This window comes from Neovison vison, chromosome 14 (assembly GCF_020171115.1).
Source record: "Neovison vison isolate M4711 chromosome 14, ASM_NN_V1, whole genome shotgun sequence".
Taxonomy (NCBI): Eukaryota; Metazoa; Chordata; class Mammalia; order Carnivora; family Mustelidae; genus Neogale; species Neogale vison.
The window spans coordinates 24950423-24962610 of record NC_058104.1 but is presented as its reverse complement, the minus strand read 5'-3'; the positions used below and the strand labels follow the sequence as shown (position 1 = coordinate 24962610).

Sequence of the window (12188 nt, the reverse complement as noted above, 5' to 3'; positions counted from 1 at the left end):
CACCGGATTTTTATAGAGGTTTAGTGTCATTTTTTTGGTGTGGGTGTCCATTTCTACCTAGTTCTGAGGAAAGTTTGTTTTGTTTTGTTTTTAAGAGTTTTTATTTATTTATTTGACAGACAGAGATCACAAGTAGGCAGAGAGGCAGACAGAGAAAGAGAGAGGGAGAAGCTGAGCAGAGAGCCCGATGCGGGGCTCGATCCCAGGACCCTGAGACCATGACCTGAGCCAAGGACAGAGGCTTAACCCACTAAGCCACCCAGGCGCCCTTAGTTCTGAGGAAATCTTAACATGTGGCCGTGAAACTCTTTCGTAGCATGAAAACAAAATGGTTCTTCCTAAATGTTTCTCTGTGGATTGTTAATATTTCTAACTCCAGTAACTATTTTGAGTGTGGAAAACTTTCCATAAAACATTGTGGTTCACTTGAAATAGAGCGTCTGCACCTTGCGAATTCATTCCACTTCTGTTTGACAGAAAACTTACTGTGTGTCTCCTGCACGTCAGGAGCTGTGACAAGTACTGGGGATGTCATGATGAATATAGCTTCTGAACCTTATTCAGAGGAATCTGTATAAAAGACAGTATTCACTGTATTTTTAAGTCATTATCTTAAATTCTTCTGGTAATAGTGAACCTTGTTACTTGGCTTTGTCCTAATAACATAAACAAATAAGAATCTTAGTTACCATTTAGAAACTGACAAAAGAGGGTAAATGGAAGAAATTAATGTAGCAAGAATGTTTAACCCCAGAGTTGTTTTTTCCTGAAGAGTAGCTTGGCTATCAGAATTTTCATGTGACCTATTGGGATTTGTACCCCTCATAATAGGACTGTGAGAATCCCTCTTCACAGCTCTACTGAGTTCATTTATGTATCTTGAAATTGACTTATTTTAAGTGTACAGCTGAATGAATTTTAGTCTGTTTACCGGGTTTTACAGCCATCACCACAGTCTAATTTTAGAACATTTGGAACATCTAAAAAAACCCTTCTACCTGTTTACAAGTCACTTTGTGTTCCTGTCCCTAGCAAACCACAGATCTTTCTGTTTGAATTTCTGGGACATGCTGTATAAGTGGAATCATAGAATTTGTGGTCTTTAGTGTCTAGTTTATTTCACGTGGCATATTTTTGAGGTCGAACCTTTTGAGGTTACAGCCATGTTGTAACATGTATTGAATGTAATTCATTCCTTTTTATTGCCAAATCGTATTCCATGATGCGGATATTGCACATTTTCCTTGTCCAGGCTTAGGTTTATGATACAGCAGATGATGTTTCCTTTCAAGTCTAGCCATCCTCTAAAGACTCACTTAGTATGACTGCTTGATCAGAAGTCGTGCCTCTGGTGGTAAAGCCGGTTATTTAGTAATTTACGTTGTGAAAAATAATTTCATGATTTTGAATGCCTCACATAGCTTTGCTGTTAACTACTGAAAAAGGATTTTTGTTTCTGTTTTTTGTTTTGTTTTGTTTTTATTTCATTTCTAGGTAAAACCATTGCAATTGGGAAAGTTCTGAAACTGGTTCCAGAGAAAGACTAAGCATTTTCTTGATGACCCTGCACAATACTGTGAGGAAAATTGACTGCAAAAGCCTACTTCACACCGCCTTCTCTTATTTTCTGCCCATTGACAAACTTCTTCCCATATTTTGCAAAGACAAAAATCCACAGCAAAAGTCCACATTATGTCAGCTTTCTCATATTGAGAGCTCTGCTATGCCACTGTTGAATTTTCCCCCAGATTTTTTTTCCCTCCCCTCCCAAACTCTGCTTCCTCGGACAGATTTGGCAATAGCTTTGTAAGTGATGTGGACATAATTGCCTACAATAATGAAAACTTACAGGAATTTTTTATTTTTCATTTTCCCCTTAGGCATACTTAGTCTTTTTTCCCCCAGGCAGATGATTCTGAGTGTGCGAGTGTGTGCACATGTTACAGACAACTACCATGTTAATAAAATATTCAATTTGAAATCCTTTTCGGTATTTGAATTGCTTTTGAATAACGTTTTTTATCTGGATGTAACATTGTTGCATTAGCTTTTTAACTTACCAAGTAACTGAGTACATTTTATGACTTGGACTTTTCTAAACTCTTTCCCTACCCCACTACTTTAAATGAGGCATTTCCAAACGATGCGCAAGTTTGTATTAAAGGAACGCATTAGTTTGACCCCTTCCTTTGATGGTTAATGCATACGTCCACTTACATACCTTTATGGAGCTGGAACACTGCTTCAGTAGTAGGTCCGTCAGCTGTTTTCTGCCAATTTATATTCAACGTGATTTCTTAAACACAGTAAGTTGTTTTAAAGTGAAAGAGCAGCGCGCTGTAGTTTTATAAGTAAAGCGCAATGGAATTGTGCCCTACGGAAAATTCCACTAACTTGTTAAATTAGTGGGATTTGCAATAAAGAAAGCATGTTGAGACCTGGCAGAAATGCCTCCTTTAGTATTCGTAAGAGCCGCATGCATCTAGTTGAAAACTGTACCCATTGCAAGTGCCAGTTCTGCAGATGACTCCGTTGACTATTTGTATCAGTGATTTTAAAGGTTGGATGATCCTTGCTGGTTCCAAGCTAAATCTCATCCAGCCACGAAAGGACACACATATTTAGAACCACCCGAATCTGCACAGACTAAAGTTAACAATGATAAGTAGAATCAAGCACAGTATCGAAGTTTTTCTCAATTATTTGAAATTGACTGTTTTCTTAAATATAAAGCTGAAACTTGCTAAACTGTTATCTGGGTGAACCACAATGGAGCATTGTGGTGGTTTTTAAAGGCTGACTTTATACTGTAACTGTCATGACTTGGAAGTTTTTAATGAGAATAAATGGGAAATGAAAAGCCACTTTCTGGGTTTATTGGAAGCCCCCCCCTTGATTCCGAGGGCTGTTGCCATTTGTCAGAGACTTGGCCTCTTTTAGATTGTGGTTTATCTCTAAATAAGATGCTTCGTAACTGTATATTTAATGACACATACCTTCCCTCAGAAAAGAAAAGCCTAGTCAGACTGTATTTCCAGTCACAAAACATAAAACTTGATTTAACCCTGTTCTCTTAACTATAAAATTACCATTCATTTCATGAATGAGGCTGTATCTTATGGACAGAGCAAAGTTAATGTCCTACATCTTCCTATAAGTATACTCATGGCTATTAAATTGCATGAAGTTTAGCTAAATTTTATTATGTCAGCGAATCTCTGGGCTTTTGTTTCTCTGGGAAATCTGGGAGCTTCATAATCAGTACATACGACTCTTTTTGTACTTCCAAGTTAATAGGAACAAAATAGCAATTGCTTGGATTTTAATGAATCTTTAAAAGCTCAAGAGTTGTTGAAATTATTTCCAAATATAGATTTCCATTTTTAAATTGAGCATATTTTTAAAAACCAGTTCTGTTTGCTGTTAAAACACTTAGACTTTTAGGATATTATGTGCATGTTGCCAAGACTTCTCCGCAGAAAGACATGGATACCAACTGTCAAGGGCCCGCCTCCAAAACAGAAGAGATAATGAACACAAATGTCATTGTGAACTAGAGGTTTCATTGAATTTTTTTACACATTTGTGCAAATGATCTAATCATTTAAAAGAAACCCCCCTGTTAAACATGGACTTGGAAGTTCCTTGGGAAGTGTTCATTCAGAGTTGATGCATTTTAAACTCCTCATCACCCTGGCTAGTGATGGGGATGAGGAAATGAAATGTCTGGTGTGAACCCGCCGCTTGTGGCGCCGGGCTCTGCAGAGCCGTGCAGGGAGGGCCCTGTGCTGTCCCCCACCTTGCGAGCGTGTGGATGTAGCTGACCATGCGGACGTACTAGGGTCATTGGCTGCAGATGAGGGTAAAACGGACCCAGACAGCTTTTCCTCCAGCTTTAGCATAGATACGTTAGAATCACAATGTTCTTCGCATCTTCTTACATTAATGTTCTGTATACAACTTTCATGCTAGGCTATTTATAGTTTTTTAAATTAATGAACTGAATCGAAGAGAAGAAGGTGTTGTTGAAACAAACATCTGAAGTAATTGCCACTTTAAACTTGACTGTGGGGGAGGGGAAAGGACAGCATCCATTTCTTGTTTTTCATTCGCAAAAGGGACTTACCCAGGGAAAATCAATGTGAAATCAGACCCGGAGAGTTGGACTGAGGATGTACTGCCGTGAAATTAAGTGACGCATAGTAAAGTGTTCTCGAATACTTAAGCCCATGTATGTTTGTTTTGAATGAAAGTCTTGAAATACATAACTGAATGTAAACGCTTTGTAAATTGTAAAAGTACAGGTGGTTCCCCGCAACAACAGGTGACTTGTCTGCTAGTTCCTCTGCGGCAAGAACCGCGTTTTCGGTGTGGGACGGACTCTGCAGGGGGTGCCCTCCCACACCCCGGCACCCTCTCCGCTCCAGTGCCACAGATACTGCGGCGCACGCCTTCCATCCGTGCAGTTTTGCAGCCCAAGAAAAAGGCCAGCCTCTGGTCAAAAACTGCTTCCAGGGTGGACTCTCGAGAAAAATCCGCTAAACTCCCTGGCATCTCCCGGAAGACTGGTCACAAGCATCACCGACCCGCGGTCTGATGACCGTCCCACGGGGCGGCACTTCAGCTCTTCTCGGTGGCACGGACTTCCTCACAGACCGCCGGCCACCACGTGAGTGGGGGCTTTGTGGCTCTGGGGACGGATTTCAGGCGGTCAAGGGGCAAACGGTTTTCCCGACAGCTCTCAACCTCAGGCAGCTCTGAACCTTGAGAAGTCATCACAGTCGTGGTTCCCGCCTTCCAGCGGCCTGTAGGACGGTTCAGTGTTCTGTACAGCGTTGGCCTACCTTCTCAGAGTCCAGTGTGCCATGAATCCTCCCCCAGGCACGCGTGCGGGAGACCATCAGCAGGATTTAGGGGACAATTTTCTGTCTCCGGATTAACGTGGCTTCCATTTCCTCCTGCTCATTTCTGCGTGATTCCAGCAAGATGCCATCTGATACTCATGCTTCGTTTCTTTAGAGGTCTGGCCACGGCAGCAGCTTGTTAAATAAATAAATGTAATTACACGTGCACAACTCAAAAGACTATATTAGCTAGGTTTAAATTTAGCAGTCGGTTATATTAGATTTCCTAGTAAGCGGAACAGGGACAGTTTTTCTTTTCCTGCGATAGCGCAGTGGATTCCATGTGAACCAGTTTATTGCCAGAATTCAGGCTGGGGAGAGTGGTACAACTCGTGATGGTTTTGGCTCTAGGATATTCTTGATTTTCAGTATCCTGGAACATACTGAGTCTTCCCTTCAGTAAATAACACGTTTCACATACCTCTAATCCTATGCTTCCTTGAAACAGTACTACGCTAGCCAAGTTGTTTTACCAGGGGACGTTATAAGGGCCGGGAGATGTGAGTGGAGGTTAGAACCTTAATGTTCTCTAACATAAGGGAAGAGCAGATCGGCACCATGTCTGATTAGGCAGAAAATGAGCATTTCTTAAGCAAGCCCCCCGGCATGGGAACGGTCTTTATTGCCTCACCACCCATGCCACTGTGCCCTTCAACACTAAACACGGAAACCTCAGGTTTGTGGACAGCAAAGGTAGAATGACATTTTGTGCTTCCTGAGGCTCCCCTCTGCCAGGCACATTAGCTTAGTGCTCCAGATGTCAGCCCAAGTCCCTGCTACCTCCTTTCCCGCCTCTGGGGAAGAGCGTGCGGAGCTCCGAGGCCCTCGTGGTCTCCACGTGCTCTCCGTGACAGGTCTGAGCCCGGAGAGGAAGGTCTCCGTATTTTAAGGACTCCTACTGGGCTCTCGTAAATCGACTCACCTCTTAGTTAACTAGTTTGTCTGTTGTAAAGGAAATGTGGATCTCTCTCAGGCCAGGACTTAGTGACTAGTTTTTACTAGAACAGTGTAGGTCAATACCTAGCTCTTTTTTTTAAACCAATGAATTCAAGGGAACTGAGTAGCTCTGCTGGTGTTTTTAACCCAATTCCAAAGCATGGCAGAATGCTCTAGGTAGGAACTGTGGGAATCCAAGGTAAAGAAACCTTTTCTTATGATTTGTAGCTACCTACTGTGCCTGACTTGGTGCCTGTGTGAGGATGAAGCCCTTAGCCGCTCTTGCAATTACTCAAATGACTAAAGTTAAAAGAATTTGCTTTTGTAATAACAATAAAAATTGTCATCTTCCCTTTTGAAGGATTTGTCTGTCTGTCTACCATCGCCTGTATTATTGTCCCATGCTCTGAGTGCATCTGTCCGTCCTCTGTATAGTCGATTTCTGGGTCAGGTTCTGGGCACCCTCTCCCAGCAGATCTGGAGAGATCTGATGAGCCCAATCACATGAGGACCTAACAAACGTGTGGTCTGCCTGCACATGGGATGCGAAGCTTTGTACAGTCTATGTGACTCAGTCTTTTTTTTTTTTTTTTTTTTTTTAAGATTTATTTTGGAACTCATGCAAGCAGGGGGAGGGAGAGGCAGAGAAGCCGACTCCCCACTGAACGTGGAGCCCGACGCAGGGCTTGATCGCAGGACTGAGGTCAAAACCTGAGCTGAAACTCCGAGACAGACTCAAACGGCTGAGCCACCCAGGCGCCCCACAGGTGATTGAGGCTTAATAACAGCAACCACACAGGAAGTCGGGGTGCTTCGTAGTTGTATCTCAGTATGTGGCTTTGGGGAGTTGGGGAGACATCATGTATTCTGTCAGAAGTACTGCCCTCTCTGTTGAGGGTTTTTAATAATGATCAAGAGGCCAAACTCTTAACGTGCCAGGACAGGACATGAATTGTAAACAGAGGCAGCTTTATACAGTGGCTAGTGGGCTGCCTGGCAGCAGTATATTCCTGGGTCCCCCTTTTACTCCACGAGTTTGAGTTCTTAAGCCTTCGTTGGTGAAAGGATTCATTTGCAGGTTTTGGTGATCAGTCTCTAGTAAAGGTGTCGGGCATTCAGCACGGTCTTTGCTTATAACTTGTCAGCAAGCTTGCTGTCAAAGCAGGGGTTTGTATTAGGGAAGTTCTAAGTGGCTTGGGACTGACCATGGCAGTTCACCACAATTTTCGACTCCCTAAGTGACTAGGTCTCCAACCCTTCCCATCTGACCCTGTGCTCGAAAAACATGTCTAGCCATCAGCCACACGTGGGCACTGTACTGCAGCGGGGAAAAGATGGGAAGGAATCTTACACATCAGGCCCACAGACGCCAATTTCACAAACAGGTTGTTTCTATCAATGCATCTTAAAAAAGTAGCATCCATATCAGACGCTGTAGCTTTATAGTGAACTACAGATCCAGTAGAGTAAATGATGGTCAAGTTACAATATTTTCCAAATTTAAAAAGACTTTTTAAGGAAAAAAAAAATGAAACACCAGTCTCTGGCCATGGGAAAAAAACATATTCCAAAAAATACCTTTTTTAAAGATTTTATTTGTTTATTTGACAGAGATCACAAGTAGGCAGAGGCAGGCGGGTGGGGTTGGGGGGGAAAGCAGGCTTCCTGCTGAGCAGAGCGCCTGATTCGTGCTCCATCCCAGGACCCTGGGATCATGACCTGAGCCAAAGGCAGAGGCTTTAACCCACTGAGCCACCCAGACGCCCCCAGAAAGTACATTTTATTTAACCTTTCTAGTGACAGGTTATCTGTTGTAAGTCTCTGGCCATTTATGGCCATTCAGATGATATATGAAGAATTTTAAAAGTCACGTACTGCAGCGGCAAATTTTTTGTTTCCTTATATTCATCCTCTAAATTCAGTCTTAAAAGTGAAATTTTTGTTACTGTGATTATGGATTTCTTTAAACTTTTTCTCAAGGTTCTGGCTGAATTCCTTGCATGAAGTATTTTCCTGTTTTCTGCTAGAAATAGATTAATTAAAACAAGGAAACAAGAACCTTGCAGCTGATGAGTATACTTTTTGCTATTCAATTACTGTTGTTTTTACAAGATACTCTTTTTAACGCGGGGTTGAACTCCCGTTCCTGATTCTGAGTCGCATACTCTGCCTACTGAGCCAGCCAGGTACCCCATCAGTTACTATTTTTTTTTTAATTTTTAAATTTTATTTATTTCTCTGACAGAAACAGATCACAAGTAGGCAGAGAGGCAGGCAGAGAGAGGAGGAAGCAGGCTCCCCGCCGAGCAGAGCCCGACGCGGGACTCGATCCCAGGACCCCGAGATCACGACCCGAGCCGAAGGCAGAGGCTTCAACCCACTGAGCCAGTTACTATTTTTTTAATGATATGATCCTTCTGTCAAAATTAGGCAAAAACTTTTCCCACAGCGTACACTGAGTCACATTTAATGCTGCACGTTTTCTTACCCCATCCCACCTTTGAGCTCTTAAATACTTCATTTCAGTGGAAATGATCATGCCCAAATATTTAAACAGTAAAAGTAGTTAAAATTAACTAATACATAGGTTGGGCTTTTGTTTTTTGGTTTTTTATTTTATTTTATTTTATTTTTAAAGATTTTATTTATTTATTTGACAGAGAGAGATCACAAGTAGACGGAGAGGCAGGCAGAGAGAGAGAGATAGAGGAAAGCAGGCTCCCCGCTGAGCAGAGAGCCCGATGCGGAACTCGATCCCAGGACCCTGAGTGTTTTTTGGTTTTTTAGATTTTATTTATTTATTTGACAGCGACACTGCAAGAGAGCAAATACAAGTAGGGGGAGTGGGAGAGGGAGAAGCAGACTTTCCGCTGAGCAGGGAGCCCGATGTGAGGCTCGATGCCAGGACCCTGGGATCATGACCTGAGCTGAGGGCAGATCAGACGCTTAACAACTGAGCCACCCAGGTGCCCTACGATTTATGTGCATTTTAATTTTTAGGAATTTTCACCATAAAGTTCTTTTCTTTGGTTTAAGAGGCTAATGGTCATCTAAATCTGCTCGTAAAAGAGCTAGAGAGGAAATCATGGGGTAAATGAGATACTTAACTTTTTTGTAGTATTTGTTGTATGATTATATTTCGATTAAAACTAACTATGGTGACTTCACCCCTTTCAATGGAATAAAAGTGTAGGACTCAAGCACTCTGTGTTTCCTCACAGACTTCACAAGTCTGTGAATAAAAGCAATCTCCATGACCAGCTTTATTATTTCCTTGGCAGAGGCACTAAATTTTAGGATCAAGAAATTTTGAAAGAATTAGATTCTTAGGAGTAATTACTATTTGTATAGAAGTTCCAGCAGGGGGCGCCTGGGTGGCGCAGTGGGTTAAAGCCTCTGCCTTTCGCCCAGGTCACCATCTCAGGGTCCTTGGATTGAGCCGGCATCGGGCTCTCAGCTCAGTGGGGAGCCTGCTTCCTCCTCTCTATCTATCTGCCTGCCTCTCTGCCTACTTGTGATCTCTGTCAAATAAATAAATAAAATCTTAAAAAAAAAAAAGTTCCAGCAGACAGAACTTGTGTACAAAAGTTGTTTTTTTATTAAGGCACAATTTGCATACAGTGAAATGTACATAATCTAAGTCTGTCAAGAAGGTACAATTACGTAGAAACTCACATCAACATACAGAACATTTCCATCACCCCAAAAAGTTCCATGGTGTCCCTTTCCTATCCATTTCTTCTCCCAGCCAAGGTGACCACTGTTCGGTTGTACACTCGTTTTCCCTGGGTTCGAGCTCCACATAAACGGAATCACTAGGCACCCAACTGTCTTCTTTCAGGCAACATGTTTTTGAGATTAATCACGTTGTGTCTTTCAGTAGTTAATTCTCTATCGCCAAGTAACATTCTACTTTATGAATATCCCATATTTTTTTTTATCCCTCCTTGAAGGGAGATTTAATTTTGTTTCCCAATTAGGATTCTGTCATCTTGGTTGCAAATACAACGTTCTTTGAACTATCATTAGAAATGCAAACAAATATGGGGCACCTGGGTGGCTCAGTGGGTTGAAGCCTCTGCCTTCGGCTCAGGTCATGGTCCCAGGGTCCTGGGATCAAGTCCCGCATCGGGCTCTCTGCTCAGTGGGGAGCCTGCTTCCCCTCCCTCTCTGCAAACTTGTGATCTCTGTCTGTCAAATAAATAAATAAAATCTTAAAAAAAAAAAAAAAAAGAAATGCAAACAAATAAACCAGACAGAAAAGTTTCGTCTTTTCTGTTTATCTGCTTTTATCACCAAACAGATCATTTTGTCCCCCTAAAAGGTGGTCAAATGACACAAGCTCCCTTCTGATCCTGTCAATCCTGAATCCTTTCTCCACTGCGTGCCCTTTGGCGAGCCATGCCTGTTCCCAAGTGGGACTGTCCCCACAGACTTCTGTGTTGCCGGGGCAAATTACCTGGCCTTATACCTCTACTAATCAACTCCTTCAACCTCAGGACCAAGTCCTTTTTTTTTTGTTTGTTTCTTGTTCAGCTGACTTACTTCCTTGAATTATGTTCATGAATAATTCTTTTTTTAAGATTTTGCTTATTATTTTGACAGATAGAGATCAGAAGCAGGCAGAGAGAGAGAGGGAGGAAGCAGGCTCCCTGCTGAGCAAAGAGCCCAATGCGGGGCTTCAATCCCAGGACCCTGAGATCATGACCTGAGCTGAAGGCAGAGGCTTAACCCACTCAGCCACCCAGGTGCCCCGGCGGGCACTGTCTTAAGAGCACATGGGAAGTACAAAGACTGCTTCAGAGGAAGGAATGAAGACAGTGGACCGGGAAGAGTCACGCTGGGAGCAAGGGTCTGTTCCCTGCGTGCCAGGTGGGCCCTGTGTGTACCCCCGGTTCTCGCGGAACAAGCACGTCTTACCAGGGCAGGGTAGGGCACGGTCCCTAGAGAGGAACTCTCACTACTGCTGTCCTCTCGGTTTGTGAGCCACCCGCGTCCACGCGGTACTCGGGGACTAACAACGCGGTTCACAATGGGCCTCACACCCTCCCCCGCCTCAGCCCACCCTGGGAACTCATGCTGCCGGTGCGGGGACCCGAAGTCCCGTGAGGCCACACAGGTTCAGTCTGTGGGGAAACCAAAGATGCTAACAAGTAATTCAATAATGCCACTAGAGAGTCGAGGCAGTGTCATTAAGCACGCTATCCCTGGGACACGAAAACAGTCACTTTACTTCCTTTACCCTCCTGGTAAAGGTGACACACATCCCCGCGTTCCATCTTTCCTCCGCCCCTGCTATCGCTCGTAATCCTTCAACCGAAACAGCTTTCTGTGAGCTCACTGTAACCCCCACCGCCGCCCACCAGCACGGCCTTATTCAGTGTGTCTTCCCAATTTCCTCAGTACTGACGCGCTGTCACCCTGTCCCAGCATCTCCGCTCCTCCAGAGGGAACACAACACCCTCCTGGTTTCCTTTGACATCCTGGATGATTTCTCAGGCTCCGACAGGGGATCCCATCCTCCTGTCCCCAAACTGTGGGCTCTGCTCAGCCCTGCTCATCCCCGTCCCACTTTGTGCGCGCTCATCCGTCCACAGCTATAACTGTCCCTTCTCTGACTTCCAAACTTCCTTCTTTCCTTCAAGAACCTTCCCCGCCACGGCCCAGATCCTGAATGTGCCTCTGGAATGTCAAGCTCAAAATACTGAAAAAGAATCTCGTATTTTTCTTTCCAAATCTGCTCCTCCTGCCGTCCCAAGTTCTACTAACACCGCCTCTCATGTGCCTAGGTATTCAGAATTTGGGAGTAATCTGAATTTCCCTCCTAATATATCCAATTTTTGGTCAGATCTTTTCCTTTTTTTTTTAAGTAACCTCCATGCCCAGTGTGCAGCACAATACGGGGCTTGAACTCATGGCCCTGAGATCATAAGCAGAGCCAAGATCAACAGTCACACAGATGCTCAACCGACTGAGCCACCCAGGTACCCCTTTGGTCAAGTCTTACACTGTCCTCGCTGCTGTGCCCCTCATCAGATTTCAGTACCTAGACAACCATAGTCGTTTCCTGTAAGCCCTGTCATTCCAGTGCATTATATATTCTTTAAAGAAATACTAATTATGGGGGCGCCTGGGTGGCTCAGTGGGTTAAAGCCTCTGCCTTCGGCTCAGGTCATGATCCCAGGGTTCTGGGATCGAGCTCCGCATCCGGCTCTCTGCTCAACAGGGAGCCTGCTTCCACCTCTCTCTCTGCCTGCCTCTCTACTTGTAATCTCTGTCTGTCAAATAAATAAATAAAATCTTAAAAAAAAAAAAGTTGTTAAAAAAATACTAATTATGTCATGTATG

At 43.6% G+C, this 12188-nt stretch overlaps 1 protein-coding gene across 2 annotated transcripts in view; it reads left to right on the top strand.

The window, feature by feature from the left end:
* Positions 1-6200, top strand: part of GSPT1 (G1 to S phase transition 1) — a 39544-nt gene extending 33344 nt beyond the window's left edge. For both annotated transcript variants that reach the window (XM_044233593.1, XM_044233592.1), the window contains exon 15: positions 1495-6200. In XM_044233593.1, the coding sequence (XP_044089528.1) occupies positions 1495-1547 (53 nt within the window). In that variant the 3' untranslated portion in view covers positions 1548-6200. The remainder of the gene's footprint in view (positions 1-1494) is intronic.
* The last annotated feature ends 5988 nt before the right edge of the window (positions 6201-12188 follow it).